This window comes from Silurus meridionalis, chromosome 23 (assembly GCF_014805685.1).
Source record: "Silurus meridionalis isolate SWU-2019-XX chromosome 23, ASM1480568v1, whole genome shotgun sequence".
Taxonomy (NCBI): Eukaryota; Metazoa; Chordata; class Actinopteri; order Siluriformes; family Siluridae; genus Silurus; species Silurus meridionalis.
The window spans coordinates 13189689-13210122 of record NC_060906.1 but is presented as its reverse complement, the minus strand read 5'-3'; the positions used below and the strand labels follow the sequence as shown (position 1 = coordinate 13210122).

At 38.0% G+C, this 20434-nt stretch overlaps 1 protein-coding gene across 3 annotated transcripts in view; it reads right to left on the bottom strand.

Moving 5' to 3' along the window:
* The window catches only part of rtn1b (reticulon 1b), a 37146-nt gene that overhangs the window by 1205 nt on the left and 15507 nt on the right, over positions 1–20434 (bottom strand). The window contains exons 2-8 of one of the 3 annotated variants that reach the window (XM_046836350.1): positions 17818–18567; positions 16385–17161; positions 2171–2378; positions 1296–1434; positions 928–997; positions 769–815; positions 619–677 (exon numbers count right to left, since the gene is read on the bottom strand). In XM_046836350.1, coding sequence (XP_046692306.1) covers positions 619–677; positions 769–815; positions 928–997; positions 1296–1434; positions 2171–2378; positions 16385–17161; positions 17818–18567 — 2050 coding nt within the window. Of the gene's footprint in view, positions 1–618; positions 678–768; positions 816–927; positions 998–1295; positions 1435–2170; positions 2379–8250; positions 8436–16384; positions 17162–17817; positions 18568–20434 lie in introns of those variants that run through there. The other 2 variants (XM_046836351.1, XM_046836352.1) reach the window with 2 other exon arrangements.

Sequence of the window (20434 nt, the reverse complement as noted above, 5' to 3'; positions counted from 1 at the left end):
ATTGTATTTTTGTAAATGTTTGTCTTATATTTGCCATTCTATTTACACTTTCTGTAGTCTTGTGGACCTTGTATTATATTATAAGATATAAGAATTCTGTATGTAAATATGAACATACAAATATTTGAGAAACCATGTTCTATACAGGCATGTTTAGATGTTTAGTGATCTAAAAACTACTAAACATCTCAGGCTTTTCTTTCTTGTCTAACATTTTTTGAGAACATTCTAAAACGTTCTCTGTATTTTCAGTTTAAAATTAAAAAAAGGATTCAAATACAACTTCCGTGCAATTACTAGCAAATCAGAAAATTTTAGTTTCGAAAAAAAAGCAGGACAGAATCAAATCTGTTTCTGAAGCTGATTCTCTAAGAATGTTTTAATGTGAATACTGTGAACTACACAAGTTAGAAAACAGTTATCTGATACACATTCATTGAGCGGAACACTATTTGGATTTTTAGCCCAATAATCAGATAGCCGGAGAAGTGTGAGCAAAAAAACAGTAGTTGTGCATCAAGAAAACAAATGATCTCGTCTCTTAGCCTCAGTGTGGTCAGTGGGCTACAAATAAACAGTGTAGTGCTGTCTGTGGTGTGAAAGGATGCCACGACTTACTTCCCCACCACCGTGTTTACTTGAGTCCTTATGAGTCCCAAATACTGGTCAATTTGTGCCTGGGACAAAAGAGAGGAAGAGATTTTAAAAATAAACTTTGGAAATGTCTAATTATAAGCACAATGAGAACAATGTCTACGTTATACATACCTGGTATTTCTCATACACCACCGGCATGGAAAACATGGACACCACAGCTATAGGACAGGAGTTAAAAGAGATCAGTTCAGTTAGATCCTTTGAATGTAAAAAAAAAGAAAAAGTAACGTTTGCTTTTATAAAGGGAGCTGTAATAAAATGAATTCTCACTCATGATGAGGAGAGTGAGGCCATTGAAGAGAGCGCCCACGTAGGTCAACAGCCACATGACCACTGCGAACTGAGCAAACATGATATTAGTATAATAATATTAGCAATAATATATGCTCAATATTAGTGTGTGACCATATCTGAACGTTTTTTCCTGCTGTTTATGCATATAAAGCGAATGTGCACACAATTTACAGATAATAATAAAAGAAATGCAGTGGAGAAACTCAGATCTTTCGTTATTAAAACTCTCTCACATAGTGTGTATGCCATTATAGGAACAAAGTTGTTTTTACTGTCATACTCAATAAACAAATCCTCTATAAAAATGATGATGATTATTATTAATGTTATTATAATAATAATACCTTTAGTGAATCCACCAGGTCTTGCACAAGGAAAAGCCTGCGCAGCTCCTTCAGAGTGTTGTTAATGTAGTGCTGGGTTTTCTCGGCATACCTCTGCATCTGATCATGTGACAGGGACATCTCCAACTCCAGATATGACCTGCACAACAAACGCACAAGCACTCAGTCTCTAATGGAAACGCTCATGCTGAGAAGACAAAAATACAGCATGAATAAAACGTAAGGTTTCTGTTGTGATGGGACAAAAAAAGCATTCACCCTGTCATTTATCTGACAAACGCAAAATCAAATCAGAATTTGAGTCCAAAGAGCAAATTTGGCCATGCTGTCTGGTTGGGAGAGATGGCATATTCTTCTTCTTCTTCTTCTTCTTCTTCGGCTTCTTCCATTAGGGGTCGCCACAGCGGATCATCCGTCTCTATACCCCCCTGTCCTCTACATCTGCTTCTTTTACACCAACTACCTGCATATCTTCCCTCACCACATCCATAAACCTCCTCCTTGGTCTTCCTCTTTTCCTCCTTCCTGGTGGCTCCATCGTCAGCATTCTTCTACTGATATACCCCATGTCCCTCCTCTGCACATGTCCGAATTTTCGTGAATATTTGTTTGACTTTGACCAATCACAGACGAATTATGCTTAAACAATGAGCTAATGGGTCCCACTGGGTCCAAATTTTTTATTTGGAGACATTAGGATAAACTACAATATTATTCCCTAAGAGAAAATCACAACAAACAATTATGACAATCCATACTGTTAGAGAATTTATTCCCCCCTAATAATGAAATATTAATCTTTATAAAATGTACATTATATTTTTAATATTGCTCCATTCAAAACATATACAGAGACATGCATAGACAAGTCTTACTTGAAAGGGTGTCCCTCATCGGTCTTCTGAACTGCCTGGAGGACGGACTTGTAGACTCTGAAACTGATGGTGGCAGAGAGAGCGGCCAGGGCTAGGTAAGCCCCCACACTGACCACGCTGAACTGAGTCAGAGAGAAGAGAAGCAGCAGCACACTGCTAAACACCAGGCCTGTCTGCTTTACATCACGCCAGTACAACAGCTCCATCGCTATACAGTGAGAGTGAGAGAACGACAGAGAGAGTAAACAAGTTATTATCTTCCACTGTCTGTGTGTGAGCCAAAACCTCCCTGAGCTTAAAATAGCATCAAAGTAAATATAGGACAAATCAGCTAAATGGCTAAGATTGCTCTTGTTGTCACACTTCTCCATCTAACCGTATTTCATATAACTAACACCCCCCCCCCCTCATTCTGCTTCAGCACACTCCTCTCATCCTTCCATTTCTAGTTAAAGGGCAGCATGGTGGTCATGGCAACAGACTGGGAGCAGATGCTCAGCATGGCCAGTTAACATGATGAGATATGTGATTCGGTTATACGGACGATGATTGTTTGTAAGACAAACTTTTCAAAAAGTCCAAGACTTCTAAATCACTGAAGTGGTGAGTAAAAATAAACCAGCAAAAACAATAACAACAAAAACAAAAAAAGACTACCAAAAATGTGACTCCTACCTGACTGGCAACGAAAATAAAGAGTCCCCATATGTGCCCACATACATTAGCATATTAATACACTGTAACCCCCAACCCCCCTTTCAGTTCACAATATGCTTCCTGTGACTTTAATTCACATTCATTATACAGCCGGAGAACATCATTTAACGGTCAAAATAACAACCTTTCAAAAAAATCTATAAAATGTACCTTCATTTTATAAACCAAACTACATATATATATATATATATATATATATATATATATATATATATATATATAAATAATATTTAGTAATTGAGTAAATTATTAAGTGCTTATTTATTCATATCATATTAATATAAGTATATTAATAAGTGATTATTATCCATATTATCTCTCTCTCTCTTTCTCTTGCGCTCTCTTATACAATTTTTCATTTACAATATGCTTTTTAGACACTAGTGTGTGTCACATCCCCATCTCTACTAGCAAGCTTTAAAAACTGGAGCATTATTTTGAGCATGCTATGCTAGCAGCTGATGCTCCAGAAAGCTCCACACTGGGTTTGCACATGCTCGCTGGGGTCCTTTGTGTGTGGTGTGTGTGTGTGTGTGTGTGTGTGTGTGTGTGTGTGTGTGTGAGAGTGTGCCAGCAGGGTGTGGTTAAGGCTTCACTCAAAACACCCACCTAGAACATACACTACATACACAGAGTAGTTTGTTTTTGCCATTAATGTGTTTAAAGGGGCATTAAAGTGTTTTTATTACAAATTCAAATCAATCTCATGTACAAATAGTGAACGGCCTGCAAGCACTAAAGTGTTTTTTTTTTCTCATGGCACAAACAACGTCGGCAGCCGTGAACAGGCGTACGCATGAACATGAGCATTTTCGCTCTCCGAGACCCGTCATTTCCCAGAATTTGCACAGTTTCCAATTAAAGCCTGCATGTCAAAAAAAAAATATGTCTCCTCTGGTGCACGGTTGCCACGGAAACAGAGATGGGTGCAGTGGAGTGAGCGCTGATGCAGTTTCCATAGCAACCGTCTTCCATCATTCCCAGGCAATCCCAGCCTCGTTTGGTCTCTGAAAAGCAGAGATGACAGGCCTGGCAGACAGAGTAACGAGGCTCTGATGAGGTGAGAGGGGAGGGAAGGATTAGACGGGAAAGGAAAGCACAGGCAAGAACTGGGACGATAGACGAGAGAAAAAAACAAACAAACGGGCATCAATTAGCTAGAATAAGCTAGTGCTAACACAGATTCATCTGCCAGTTATACCCAGTCTCATAATTATAGCTGTGTTACGCCACTAGAACATTTGTGAAAACTCTAAGATACGTGTAATGAAGCTAATTTTGTGCAATAGCTATAACAAATAGGAATTCAATGGAATGTATCTCTTATCTTCTCTCTTCGTGTTTATTGCCTCTGCTCCATTAGCCAACAAAGGTTTTTTTTTTTGAGACAATACATTATTAAGACAACATCCTTTTGTATGTCAAATATATGTTTTAACATCTATTTCATCAAATACATCTGTGGAAAGTCAGTTACTGTCACATCCTTTGTCTCTACACCGTTACCAATGGTACCGATCAATATCTATCAACCCTACAGCTACTGTTCCAATCAAGGTTAGTAGGCTATCCTGCACATGTTACGTACCTGCCATGTAACAGCTCATAGATTCTGAACCTTTACTGTTAGTACTAGATTTGATCTATAATTCATATAAATTAAATCATAGAAAAAGGTATGATTGCTCTTCACAATGCAATCCAGAACTTTAACTTTTACCATCTTTTTACATGGACCCCAAAAGGCCCCCACTTTACTAAAATACCAAACAGTGTGCATACTCCAACAAAAACCCTGCCCAGTTGTAAGTCATTCTGAATAAGGCTGTCTGCCAAAAGCCATAAATGTACCTGAGGAGCAGTGGATACTGTTACTGAGTTAGTAATTGAGTAAAGGCTTAAGGCTCTGGTTACTGATCAGAAGGTCGGGGTTCAAACCCCAGCACAATCAAGCTGCCACTTTTGGGCCCTCGAGCAAGGCCCTAAACCCTCTCTGCTACAAGGCTGACCCGGTGCTCTGACCTCAGCTTTCTAACAAGCCGGGATATTTGAAGTAAGACTTTCACTGTGCTGTAAAGTATATGCAACAGATAAAGGCCCTCTCTGGAAATGAGTTCAAGTTTAACAAAGTAGGAGGAAACACTGAGTTTTTTAAATGTGATAAATATTCTAGATCTTGCCTGGGCAAGTTTAGATCTCAACAAGGATGAGAAATCTAATTAAGATATTATTCAAATTACAAGCAATGAACTTTGTTCAAAGGAAACCTTTGTTTATAAGGAAAACGTATAAGAGCTGTGATGGTGTGCTAAGTATCGAACTTAAAACCAAATTTACCATAATATTATTTTTACATTTTAAGACACTGTTTATAGAAGTCGACCAGTCGGATGTGTCTGCCAGCAAAAAGGGAAATCGAGCACCATATACTTCACCAGATGACTAATGTAATTAAACACAACCGATTTGAATAAAAGCAATTTCGTGTGGTGGGGGTGGTGGTGTTGGGTAGCAGATGCACTAAGAGGACCAAAAATCTAAAGAAATCTTAGCTGACCATTCAGAGTACCATGAATCAACCTGCAATATCAATTCTATGGAATAACAAAGTCAAATAACTATAAAGTTTCACAACCTAATTCAAATCCAAATACAGTTGGGTGTGTGTAAACAAACCACACCAGTGTTGCAGTAAGAAATTCTGTTTTGCATTCGCCTTCAGTCGGAACAATAAATAAATGTCTGCGATACATTTTAGATCCCGAAACTGAAAGCGATGTGATTATAACTAGCGAATAGCCACACTGAATATATGTATAAAGTCATAAGGTGATTACTAGCAAGATTTTGTGCAAAATATAATCAGATTTTTTAATATATATTGTTTTCCAAATAACTTAAAGGTCTTGATCCTGCACCCGAACATCCTTTGGAAGCAAGGTTGATAATTTCACCTGTAATTAAAAGCCCGGTTTAATCACTATTCCAGCCACACATGGGGTTTGAGCTTAGTGCCCTCATGGGGACTGCAAACAGAAGACCAGACTAATGTTATACTATTACAGCATGCTAAAATACAAAATTGTGTCCAATAATAAGAAAATAAAACAACAAAACAACAATCAGTTGAATCTTTAGCCAGAGCCTGCAGCCAGACTGAGGACATAATGCAGCCTGATGAATCAGCATGGCAATTACTGAAATCATTAAATAATATGAATTGCATGCATGCTAGACAAGACTCTTTTCTTCATTTGTCTCTTAATTTTAGAAAGCAGACTAAAACCTTAACTGATGATCACACTTAAAATCCACTCACAAGAGATATTACTGATCTGATGGCTAAACATCTGTTAACATAGGAACCTTCTCCAAATGGTATAATCACTAACCCATGCATAATTATTATTTCTTATAATAAATGTTATAAAGGTTCAAATTGGTATTGCAGTTTGGTGTGCATGCAGATAAGGAGAGTAGAGCTGGTGCAAGTGTTTCAGAATAAAACTACCAATCAGAGGGATCCTCTGTGTAAATTCTAGGTTACTTATTCCCAATGGAGATCTACATTTAACTAAATTGGGTGGATTTATCAAAAGCAGCGTCTGCTGTAACACACTGATGTGAAGGCCCTGATGTGCTGTCGCTCTGCTGATCTTAGTGGGATCTCTTGTGCCTAATCTGATCTTCTGTTCGGGTTTTAATCTAGCCATAATCTTGTCTTCTTTTGATTGGAGCTCACTGAATGCAAAAATGCTTTGTACAGAACTCTATCCACTATATACTAGTTTAGCATCTATATTAGTTTTAACTATATTCTGAAAGGCTAGTTGAGTCAGTTTGTTTCATGAGTCATGAACAGGTACCTCATCTTGTGCCAGCTTTTCTCAGAAAGGCCTTGTTTGTGACACAGCCAAGATGGCTTCTCACACCCTAGGTTTTTCTGGAAAGCATTCCTAAAGGCAGAAAATGCTGATCTAAGAGCCAGCACTACCTCACTGCTGAGGTCTGTATCTTTCTGAAGCGCAAAATCGATCAAAAAGGGCCAATGACATCATGCGGCTAAACAAGACAATGGCGGTGTATTTCCACAAAAATGGTTATTCTTCTATAAAATAGTATCTACTTTTATTTATTTTTTAACTCCTGTTCATAAAATATAAAAGTGTTTCAGCTTGACATATTAAATCTAATTATAAAGACCACAACGGGGAGAAATACAAAAATGAAGGCAGATGCTAGAAGAGTGTCAGAGGTGAAACACGTGTTGGGTTAGTTAGTTTTGCAGTTCTGCCTACTAACGTTTGGAGAAACTGAGAAATAACAAATCTAGCCAAATGGGCATTAATATACAGTATACGGGCATTAATATACAGTATACGGGCATTAATATACAGTATACGGGCATTAATATACAGTATACGGGCATTAATGTATAATTAAAGTACACTTTGTCAGCTGAAGATTAAAGATAACGGTAACTGATTGTATATGAAGTCCAAAAAGCATCAATTACCTACGTACATTTAGCTTTTAGAATGAAAATTATGTGGATGGTCCTTGTGGTACTGCAGAGGTCCAAATTTTACATACGCATAGTTGACCCTGTATTATCAATAAAGAATTAAAAGCCCACAAGTACTAGATTATTACTAATACCACAGGCCTTCTTCCACAGAATATTCTAAAACACATTCACCATCACTAACATGCCTGAAACGGACACAGTTTTGTACACATACGGTACACATGGTTATAAATATGTCTGGCACAGACCACCAGCTGTCTATTGCACAAAAAGATGGCAAATTTGCTGATGGCAACCTGGAGCTGGCCTGCTATACGTAGCCACACCCCAACCTCCCTCATGCACACAACTGCCGCTGGTGTGAAACGTTACAGACAGCCAGACACAAAGCAGGAGAAGCACAAATGCATGCACACATTGATACATAGGTGAAAATTAATTTCTTCTAATAGCTTTGTCTTGAGTATGCTGAAAGAATATAGAAAAAAAATGCATGGATAAGATGAAAAGAGTGGGTGGGTGGGGGTTGAGTAAGGGCGTGTCCGACTGTCTCAGACCCCCCCTTCGTTTGATGCTCATCATGGCGGCTGCCTTGACGCAGACAAGACCCTTAAACGAGGAGACGCAGCAGACTGTCCTATTATGCGGTAGTCTAAACTTGAGGATCTGCATAACCTCGAGCATCTCTCCATGCTGCATCCACACTCGTCTCTCCTCTTTGTTTAATCAGCCAATCATGATTTGCGCACACATTCTCATCCTCATCTTAATCCTCATCCTCTCTCTAGACAACCTGAACCATCTCACATACATGCACATGCACACAAATAAATACCCTGGCATTTCCAGTTGCTCCAGAATCCCTCCATCTTGGTGGAGTCTGCGGCTACTGTGGTGCTGCTCTGCATGTTGAGGGGAGGAAGTGATGATCGGCTACTGCTAACACGCTAACAATCTGCTGTGCCTCTGCTCCTGCTCTGCTGCACCACTTCTCTCTCTCTCTCTCTCTCTCTTTTTCAATCGCTCTATCACTTTCTCTCTCTTTCCCCACCCCACACTAGTGCATGAATGAGCCAAAAGGGGAGGGGATAGTGAGCAAAGGGAGGAGGAGAACAAGTGTGTAATGGTGGATCGTGTAATTGCTGCCGACTAGTGGAGATTAGAAGGAGGATGGCCAGATATAAAAAGAAGACAAGAGCTTTTAAGAGTATTTTGTACGTATAGATAACTAAAGCCAATCTAACATACGACAATAATCAACGACTGATTGGAAGATTTTTTACGGCACGAGCAGGTTGTTTAATTACAATTAATACAATGAAAAAAATAAATAAATCAGATGTATACATTTTATCTGATCTAATATATTCCATTAACCTAATTACTAACAGGTTTTCTGAGAATTAGTATGTTTTTTTCTCCAATAGCTTCTAAAGATAAGTATGTGCATGTGTGATTGCGTAATGTGACATCATACGGGATATGCTGAATGACTCAGCACTCTCTGTTAGCCTCCAGCTATAGGACACATGAGGACAAATATATAGTAGGCATTAGGGATGCACAGCATTTTTGACTGGAAATGTTTTTCAATGAAAGAAAAAAAAGGCCAAAAACATAAACTGAAAATTCACCACCTGAAAACACCTGGGCTTTGTTCTCAACTTCTGCCTACATCTGTTGTTTACAGTTTTAGATTACGGTTTTAGTTTTGTATTACTGCTGTTTTGCACAATAATTGTTACATTTTATTATGTACAAAAATCCCGTGGAGAATAATATATTTAATATAATTATTAAAATATTTAGGTTAATACCATTTTGTTGTAATACTTATAACAGTGTGATTATTTTATTGGTTTGTAGTTTTTCAGTTCAGATTAAAACAATTTTGCAAAATTAAAAAATCAAATATGAATACAATTCATAATACAGAAAGTATTTTACAATCATTTAAAATAAACCATGTTCGGTTTGGGTTATCGGCCAAGTGCATCCTAAATCTTCGGTTTCGTCCCAGATTTTTCATTTCGTTGCATCCCTAATAGGCATCATACTGAGATACATACTAGTACAGATTGTGATTTTCCTAGCATTTTCTTAAAACAAACCGGTGTGTCCACAATTAAAGATGTGCATAGTTTTGTTGGATCACAGCTATACCATGACAAAATCTGGAACCCTGAAAAGCCTGGAATTATCTCAGAGAGGGTCATCAGTATGTTCCTGATTATGATGTCACGGATATGATGATGTCACACTATAATTAAAGGCAGTGATGAAAATGAAAATCATATAGCAGCGACTAAGCAATTTATCATCTCAAGAAGTCTGCTACTGCATTTACTGAAGCTAATGATATCTTTAAGTAATATAGATCACATTTCAAACTGTGTTCAGTAGCTGAGTGATAAAACCCAAACCGTATAAATAACAACTTGCTTACATTATTAATGTAGACTAATAGCATATCGAGAATAAAAGGATATTAAAGATAAAAGAAATCTATTGTGTGCTTGTATTCAAATCTTAAAAAAAAACTCCATGCTTTGTTAAGAATATTAACAGGACACAAAAGCCTGCTGTACAGACTTCATTCTGCCAGAGCAAGTATAATGATGGATGATTAACATATTAAAATGAGGAGAATAAGTAATAATAAGCAAGCAAATGATCTACATCAATGACATTAATTTACATGTCTAAAAAGTGTGTAACCACACACAAAGCAAAAACACAATGATCAAGATTATCTTTGTTCAGAGTTCAAATATTTGTAACAATCCACTTTTTTTGTTCATGACTATCGTGATTGTATTTTTTTCGAAAGCAACAAAGTCTTGACAACTTGGCTTCTACGCTTTTCAAACTATGCAGTGCTTCAATCGCTGCTATTTAAACAATTTCACAAACACGCATTAGAGAGTTGTTAAGATTTGTAATAAAATACATGAGCCATTCTTCTTACACTAAAAGTATTGATTTGAGAAAATGAAAACAAGTAGTTCTATGGCTTTAACTGTTAATGTTGTCAATTGACTTTTTTCCTAAATAATATTTCTACATTTAAACCCAATTCTCATATCTCTGTCTTGACACTAATGTTAAGCTCGATCCCTGTGCAGGATCAGCTTTGTGTACTTTCATCCAGAGACTGTTTAAAATCTGTCTCTATCAGTAAATACAACATCACACTGGTTCACTCAGTCCAAAAAACTCTTTTGAAGAGGTAAAAGTATATGCTAGCATTGTCAAATATGGGCTGGTGCTCAGTGACTCATGCAAAACTGTAGAACTCGAGTACTGAGCACTCTGCTGGCTGAAACTGGGAATTACAAGCATCCTTCTAGAGGTTTCTCATGAGCAAGCCAGCATGTACACTCCAGCTCCAGCCGCTGCACCACACCCTGTATTTAGGACAGTGTACACTGATGCAAAGGAAATATCACCTACGGGTACTAGATAAAGAGCCTCCGCTTTCCTGTAACTACAAAAAAATCTGAAAAACCGCTGTAGAGCAAATGTATATAAAATCACGCATAAAAGGGTTATATCTAGATGAGACAGCAAACACAATGAAAGCATGAAACATATTAGATCATATAACCCTGATGCTCGTAGATAATTGAGCCTTATTGCATTTAAAAGATAGCTGTAATAAAATTAGCCTTACGCTTCTTATCCATGACTGTGCGTTGTCAAGGAAGCTAGCAAGCTAATGGAAGGAAATAAAATGAATGCACGTGACAACTCCAATAGAAATTTCATTACAAAATCAATATCGTGAAATAAATTGTTAATGCAAAAAAACCAATAATAATAATAATTTAGTGAATTTATGTCAGTCAGGCAGCTGGAAAACATGCAAGTGGAAGAATCATCCACATTTGTGCTAAAAATGGCTTTTGCAGATCATGTTGATTAAAATGAAATACATCCAAATTATTATTAGTGTGGAAAGTAATAATCCCTCTTTGTAGTTCACTGGTCATAGTTTTTTACAGAATGCAGCACCCTGAATGATATCCTGCTTCCAAAAGCCTCCAGCAAAGTCAGTTCTCTCTGAAGTCAGCACTAGACAGATGCATTAAACATCAAAAGTTATAAATATCATTCAATTAAACACCACATATGGGCGATTCACTAGCTGCTGACATCTAGCAGATTATGTGCTATAGGAATTTTATTTACAATTAATTGGTGGATGCAGAAACATTGACCTCGAAATACATGTTTTTTTGCAGTGCAAAATAGTTATATAAGACTACAGACAATTACTCTGCAAAGCAGAAATAAAGACACGATGGAGACTTGAACACTGAACACAGGTCACAGCCAAAATCTTTTTTTTAAAATCTATGGTTCACAAATTATATGCCATTATATAGAAAGAACAAGGAAAAGGGCTACTACTATCTAAAAACACAAAAAAGGCCCAAGCAGTATATATTATATTTTAGCCTGCTGCTATTGGGACACTAATATTTTGCATAACTTGGCACCAAAAGTGTGAAGGAAAATTGGCTTAGCTCTTAATACCAAATCAGTATCAAGTATTTGCCAAAAGGTAGTACTCGAACATCTAAAATTAAAAAGGTAAGATCAGTACTTCTTTATTAATAATACTTATAATTACGGAATACATTCAGTTGTCTGTTGACAACAATTTATCTGTATTTGTACATTTTCAGGTTTTTTTTTTTCTCAAAAATTAATTTTTGCTCTATTTTAAAACAATCTCTTAGAAATGACCTGAATGCCATTAGGATTAAAAGTCTATTATTTTATAACCTAGTAGTGTTTTGAATTGTATTTCTTTCAGAAATAAGAAACAATATGTCTCACCTTCCCTCGACTCAAAATATCGATGGGTTAAGAAACCTGAAAGCTGAACTTCTCATTGCATTAGCAGTAAATGTCACCATCAGTTCCCTCTCAGCTATCTCCCAGCCTCATGTAGTGACAGAGACATTACACCACTCTCAGAAACAGCAAATTATCCAAGTCTAAAATTAAACAGCTATAATCAATTGTCTGACTCCTTTATGTGCTTTCCTATTTTGCAGCTGTAGTAAGTCTACATAAACATGGGAGGGCAGCACTACTCATCTTTGATGCTGTAGAACTGAAGGAAGTGTCACATTTAGCCTTAATCAAACAGAAGTGCTTAATGTGTGCCACATACAGAAATATTTATTTGAATATATGAGTAAATATTTGCATAACAAGATGTTGATATATGAAATAATAATCTTGGTAAAGAGGACCCTCGGGTTGGGGCTGTTCAAATGAGTACAGTTTCTCAGAAAAGGCCTACTAGAGGAGACACCACACGTTCTGAGACTCTCAGCTCGGAGATTTCATTAGAGCCGAGATTCAAATTCCAGCACTTGTAAATGTAAGGCGGAGACATGACGGATGTTTTTTGGATGCTTCTTCATGCACTGCAGTGTCTCTAGATCCTGCTCGGCATGGCACACACCCCACTACTGCACGAGGACAAACAGAGGTGACTGATTTGTTTTTCAATTACCGAGAGATGCGTCACTTCATTAGTCAGTGTTTTTTGAGGTATTAGGAATCTATTAATGTTATTTTATTGCTTTATTTCTCAGCTTCTTCATCCTAAGCATCCCACTATCACAAATGTTATATTTCAGCAACATCACTCTAGAGAATCATCAGGCAAAATAAAATTATTCTGAATTTATAGTTATTTTTAAGTATTATTTTTAGCAGGAAGTCATCATTAAAAAAAATATTTTCTCAGAAACACAGGTTTGCTGTTATGACATGGCAAAAAGAAATGGTAGTGTTTGCAAAAATACTTATGTGATGTTATGTATGTACATACTACAGCCAGTAATAGCTTAATGTTTTAGTTATGTAAGCATTGTTTTACTGTTGATACAAGCAGGTTGTTGAGCTGCTCTTACACAAGTAGCATAGGCCAAATGCCTTGTAGAAATGTGAGCCCCATGTGTCTAAATATGTGTTTGTGAAAAGTATAAAGTGCTATGGAGGTCATGTGTTATGTAAAGCATTGTGTCCTTTCTCTAGTTTTGTCTTTCCTTGATCATCCTACGCCCACTGTCCTATAAACCAATGATTCAATATCCACGATTTGCCCTTCTACTGCTGCTCTGGGAGAAGGGGGGTGACTTCCAGAAAGTGACTTCACAATATTTTGTCCTGCACAAAGCAGCATGTGACATGACTCTGCAGTAATAACTATTATGAATCTGTATATGCTGTCTATAGCTTTAAAAAAGGCATTTCCTGAACAAGTGATTTCCACTTATCTGGAACATCTGGTTGCAGTAGACTGGGATTACATATGGGGTGAATTCTCCCACCTTGGACCTGGTGTTATTCTGCAATACTGACAAGCTCAAACTTACAAATCTTGAAATTCATAACACAATACTGGTTGATTGGAACAAATGACTTTTGTCTTCCATCAAAAACATACTGCTGATATTATTGTTCTACACAGACATCTAGATTTTTAGACATTTTAAAACATCTGAACATTCAGCAGATAATTTAGGACAAAATACTTGATCTATCCATTATTATTATATATTCTATACTGATTCCATACTAATATATATTATTATAGAATATAGCATATTCCATGATATATATATATATATATATATATATATATATATATATATATATATATATATGTGTGTGTGTGTGTGTGTGTGTGTGTGTGTGTGTGTGTGTGTGTATGTTAATTAGGGTTCTCTGCTTTTTTTTGTTCTGGATAGCAGGGGTGGTTTCCTTAAGAACTGCTGGAATTTTCCTGCTTACTCATTTCCTTGCTAAGTATTAATAGCAATGTTGGATAACTTAAAACCATGACCTCAGATGTTCAGTCTCTGGTGCAGATTTTAGCAATAACATCAGCGAGACAGAGTGTGTGTAATGAGGTGCACCAAAAGTGAATGTATTTGAAATATATTTCACTAATTCTAATTTCCCACAATTAACTGTGTTTATGTTGGCATGAAGAAGCATGCTGTTTTCTAAAATATTAGAAAGCCCATAAACCTAAAACATGTGTGAGCTGTTGAAATTTTGCCAGTTTCCCAACCATTCTGAATAGGGCTATAGGTAGCAAGTTTGGATGGACATGATCAATGGCCATCTTGTCTGGACCTGAAATTATGCGACAGGCACTTACAGAGCCCTGCCCTAACTGCAGCATAATGCCATTAGTGATGCACAAAGCGCATAGGAAATAAAAAATACTGCAGTCTATTCATCACCTTCCTTTGTTGGTCAGCAGACATAAAGAATAAAACAAACAGCTGGTATGGCTACAGAGTTCCTTTACTTTTACAGTGGTAGGAGCAAACTCAAAGATTAAACTTTTCAGATAAATACAGATAAAATAACTTTGGCAGAAAGTGCTGGTGGCTGAACACTGAAGAAGCCTGAGGATTGGTGTATAAAGCAGAAGCATAGCACTAGCAATGAATAAGCTACAGGCTAGTATTAAGGCTGCCTTGGCAAAATTGATAGTGCGAGTTGCTGGGCTATTCCTATGATGGGTGCTTATGCATTTAAGAGTGCACTCAAGATGTTAATAAAAGAGCAGGCATACACGCTGCAATGACAGGCTTGTAATCAGTGCATCCAGTAGCAAGACTACCTGCCTGACTTTAGTTCAACATGTGTTCGTAAAAACCACTAAGCGTCTGATCTTATATATTCTAAGCTTTAGATTAAAAAGTCACACACAGACTATGTAAAATCTGAAATACAAAACTATCTTGATCATAAAGGTAATCAAAGGAAATGATGAGTAACCACACCCCACCCTTATCGAGACATTCGACATCAGGGATTTACAATTTCCTGTCTTTTCTGATACTCATCAGGCTGAAACAGTCAGACAGAAGCTACACTGTTTGCAGCAAATCTATAGCAAGAACAGGGAAGAAACAGAGGTTTCATACCGAAATGCTGTGGCACACCATTGGCCAAATTGATGACTGTAACCGTCCCGTTGCGATTACTGTTATAAATGGAAATGCACCACATTCTAGCCACGAGGAACACATTTATGTCTATAGCTATAAATTAATGGGTATGGCCCCTGGGACCGCTGTATTTTCACAGGCATTGATTTGTGCCTAAAATGTACAAAAATGCTTCTTTTTTTAGGTCTACCTTGAAATTGTATATGGCAAAAGACAAAAAACATTACTGGAAGTTAATAATGTAGTCAAAACTTTTCTCAATTCTGCTGAAAGTCTTTGTCTCTTATGTGAAACAGTGATTTAACAGTGGGATCATGTAATTGCTACTATGCAGCTTGTGTAACAGATACATAATTGAAGTGGTTTTAACTTTGAATTGGCCATTATTACTACTATAGCCTTGATACTTATTAATTGCTGATTTGCAAATTATTAATCCAGCATTGGGAACCTGGGTTCAAACAAAACCAGTATTCTAACTAAACTCTATTATCATAGCTGTGTTTAGAGGTAAAAATTTACCCAGGCATACACATATATATATATATATATATATATATATATATATATATATATATATATATATATATATATATATATATATATATATATATATATATATATAGGCCCTATAACCAGTGAAAGTCAGAAGTTATTGGCAGATGACTGATTACTGTGCTTTGGGAAAAACCAGCCATTCCTGGTTTTGCTGCCAAATTCACTTCTTTCCACCCATATATTTATAGCAAGGAGTGGCCATTTTGCCTCAGACATTCCAAGTTTATATTTTAGGGCACTGTAGAACTCAATGTACTAGATCAGTTCTAAAACCCTGATCAAGACTACAGTAAATATATTCCTGCATAGCCACCTAAGATCTATCTAAGAATTACTTTTATTAATTTGCTGTTCATTTAGCACACGTCAATCTTATTCACTTCTCAAATTAAGAATTAAAATTTCATAGAGCCTTACCCTTCTCTCTAGTTATTCCCTGGAAGATATCAGGAGAAAGTGTCCTCTCTGCTGGCCTTTCCTCAGGAGGCTTCTCCACCTTCAGTTCAGGCAGGACTGGACTAGGGGTTGAAATGTTGCTGCTTGGTTTTGTCTTCTCATTCTCTGCCTCACTTGCTATCTTCTCTTTAGGAGCATCAACAGAGACAGGAGCAGCAGGTGGCGGTGCAGGGCTCACAGGAGGAGCAGCGGTCACTGTGGATGAGGGGGATGGTGGTTCAGCTGGTTGTGTGTTGACTTTGCTTACCTTGGTGGAGGAGTCCTGGAGAAATCTCTTAGGGCTCTCTTCTTCACAGGACTCAAGGGCCAACTCACTGTCCAGCTCTGCCTCTCGCTCTTCACGCAGGATGCTGTACTGCATGGCTGCAGAGATGGGGGCGGAAGCAAGGCCAGGGGGAGGGTTAAAGGCAGGGACAGAGACAGAAACAGGAGCTTGAGTAGTTGCCGGGGCTGATGGAGGGGTGCTGGGAGCCTTGCTGAAGGTCATGTAGGCAGAGCTGGGAGCCTGTGGGCTTGACTCCTCAGACACAAGCTCAATCTCTGAATCACCTGAGTCTCCACTGCTGGCATCTGTAACCTTGGCATATAGGGGAAGAGTGGGAGTGCTCTTAAACTCCAGTGAAGGACTTTGGGATTTGAGGGCAGGCTGAGAGACCAGTGATGCAGTTTCTGGAGCTTTCTCCTGGGTTTTCACTTCAGTGGCATGGATCATGGAATCAGATGGAGAGTCAGACTCTTCTATAGCAACAGAGGGGAAAAAAGAATGAAAAGAGGTGAGTGTTTTTGTTGCAGGTTCAGCACCTGCTTGGCTGTAGCCATCTGCTGTGTTGAGAAATCCCACTGAGAGAGAGCATGTGTGGAATCTGTTACACAGAGGGACAGAGGCTCAGCACCAAACTGCATACACTAAAGACTTTATTCTGAACATGTTTGTGCTAATTTCTCCTATTAATAACATATTAGCAATGTTAGTTTGGTCTTTGAGATTTTATAGCATTGTATATTTGTGCATTTTTCCTGCTTCTAACACGTCAACTTTCAGGACAAAATGTTCACTTGCTGCCTAATATATCCCTCCCACTAACAGGTGCCATGATGAAGAGATATTCAGTGTTATTCACTCACCGTCATAATGCTATGACGTCATAATGTTATGCCTGGTGTCTAATGTGTATAAATAACACTTCTTAATAAAGCAGAATATTAAAACGAGTTAAGTTCTATTTCTCCATCTGTACTTCAACAAAATAATTTTGCTGTTCATTTTCTCTAATTTGGGTTTTCCACAACATTTTTTCATTTTGGACTAAACGAGGTCAATCGAAATTCAAATGAGTTCAATTCATAGATCGCCCTATGCAGTCTTATGCTAATTTATACCTTTTAATGCTCACCTGTGAGTGGTGGAGTGGAAGATCCTGGACTCTCATCCTCTGGCTCGGACAGTGTGACAGTGGGCACTCCCTGTAGCCCCAAGCTCAGGATGCTTTCTTTCTCAGAAACACCAACAGGTGAGGAACGCTGGATGTCCACTGGAGAGACTGACAAGGGGGGTGTCTCGGTTAAAGTGATCTTTACTAGACTGGCACCTTCTTCAGCACCAGGTAAGCGGTTGGCCTGGTAGTCAGAGAGCTCGTCATCGGATGGTTCTTCTACATAGGGGAAAGTGTGTGAATCAAGTGCAGCTGCAGAGGGTCCCAATGTCTCCACTTCCACAGGTGAGGGACTCTTCTCCAAGTAATGCCCTCCCCTAAGGCTGGATAGAGGGGCAGATTCCATTGCCTCACTTATCCCCCAATCCTCCAAAGGCTGCTGTTGGCTGTGGGTATCCTCCCTGCTTCTGATGTCCATGTAGTTGTAGGTGGAATCGGGGGTCTTGTCTGAGTCACGCAGCTTATGGGCGCTGTAGCCAAGCTCAGCACTTGGGGTCATCTCGATACCAGAGTCTGAGCTGAACATGGCAGACTGGCAATCCAGGCCTGAGATCAAGTCATCCATTCCAGCCTTCTGCTTCTGGTCCTCTCCACTGATATCACCCGAGAAGTAGGAGGTATCCATCTTTGAGGAATAACCGGACAGCAGGGATGTGTATGGGTCACCCATATCAATGATGGACTTCTTCAAGAGATCTGTCTCTGATTTATCTGTTGAGAGAAAAACAGGGGAACAAAAAAAAACTAAAATGAACAAAAAATTGCGCATAATCTGAATTCTTTAAAAAAACATGTTTATCTGTTGTCTAACTGCAACAATGTCACACAAGGATTGGGAAGACACACACACACACACACAGAAAGAGTCTGATTATTTACAGTAAACATTTCCATCCTCTTAATTACAGTCTCAGCACATCTACTGAGATAATAGTTAACATACTTTTTGCCAGGGATTACAGCAGTTCCCATTGCAGCATAACTATTGCCACTGCATTTGTTTTCACGCAATACGCACATTTTGAAGACTGAGTTCAAATGTAGTCAATTTAAAATTACAGGTATCAAGTGTAGTGGAGGTGTTCTAATTGTGTGTAGGTGGCACAAATAGTCCTGTTGTGGTAAGTTGTGTTGTTCAGCCTCACTAGACATTTCTCAAAGCTCAGAAACAGGTCAGTACTTACAACCACACGACTGTAAACACGACTTTGCGGAAGAATCAGCGAAGCTTGTGGGTGTTTTCTTGTAAAATGCACTACTAAACCCCTACCTTTCTCTAGAAAAAAAATCTGCTCAGCCAGCTCCACACTGTCCTACATACATGGGGTTAAGGAGCACCACTGGGATGCTATTTTTAGCTCACAGCATCTACAAAGATACACATGAAAAGATATCAAGAAGGCTACTGGTAACAACATCTGTGCTGTTATTGGGGCTCCACTGCTCGAAGGAGATGACGTTACAAAGGAAGAAGGTCTCCAACAATGATGTCATGGACAATAAAAGCCAGTGAGTGGCAGAATTGCATTGCTTTCCACCAATGTACTATTTTACAGCTAAATATATCTGTATTAGAACATTATTAGATCAAAATCTATAATATCGAAACGGATTTGATTTTCCTCTTTGATCTATCAGTGGTTTGTGTGTGTGTGTGTGTGTGTGTGTGTGTGTGTGTGTGTGTGTGTGTGTGTGACTCTCACTGACCAGAATCATATGTAATTACCAAGCTGAACCCTACAATAGCTTCTTCATCTTCAGAATGCTGTTTGTTTTGGGATTTTCTCTAAATAAATTTGGGGCCTTTCAGGAAGAGAAGTATTAACACTGAGATGATGTGAGATCACTTTAATTTGTCCAAAGGTGAAATGCATTAAATTAATTATGCTAGAGCATCCTTCTGGTGGCAACTGATTGCCCAATCTCAATAAATTATATCGGGGTGTCCTCAACGAAGGATTTACATAGTCGAATCAGACTTGTCAAGTCGTGCCTAAAGTTGACTGATAGTCGAATCATGTGTGTGTTTGTGTTTGTCGACCTGGGGGCAACATCGATGCTCTGAAAAAAATGTATTTACAGAGTTGAATTAGTACAGAATATACCTTTACCGAATATTCCAGAAAGTTTTACATTTATACTTTTATATTTTTTTAAAACCCTGCTGGCAAGATGCTCCTGTGTCATTCACAGATCATGAAAAGTAAAACTTAAATCAGTCACAGGGGTGGTTGGATTTATTTACGCACATTGCAAATATTTATTAAAAGCTTCTTTCTTTTCACATCTTTATTTACAACATTATCATAATAGGCTGTATATTAACTTATTGGGAGAAAATTGTTAATTCTTTGTGAAATCATACATTGAGCACCCCCATTTAATCAAAATGGCATGATCTTCGTTGCTTAACACCTCTGTAAAGATTCGATTGTGAGACTGGTAGTCGAATCATAATATAGTAGTCCACATCAGTTCCAGGCCATAGCACAATGAAATATGGAAAACTCAGAGAGGGAAATTCTTATGCAAGGCATTGTATTTAAAGTGCTTTTCACTTTGAATGAGGAAAGTTGTT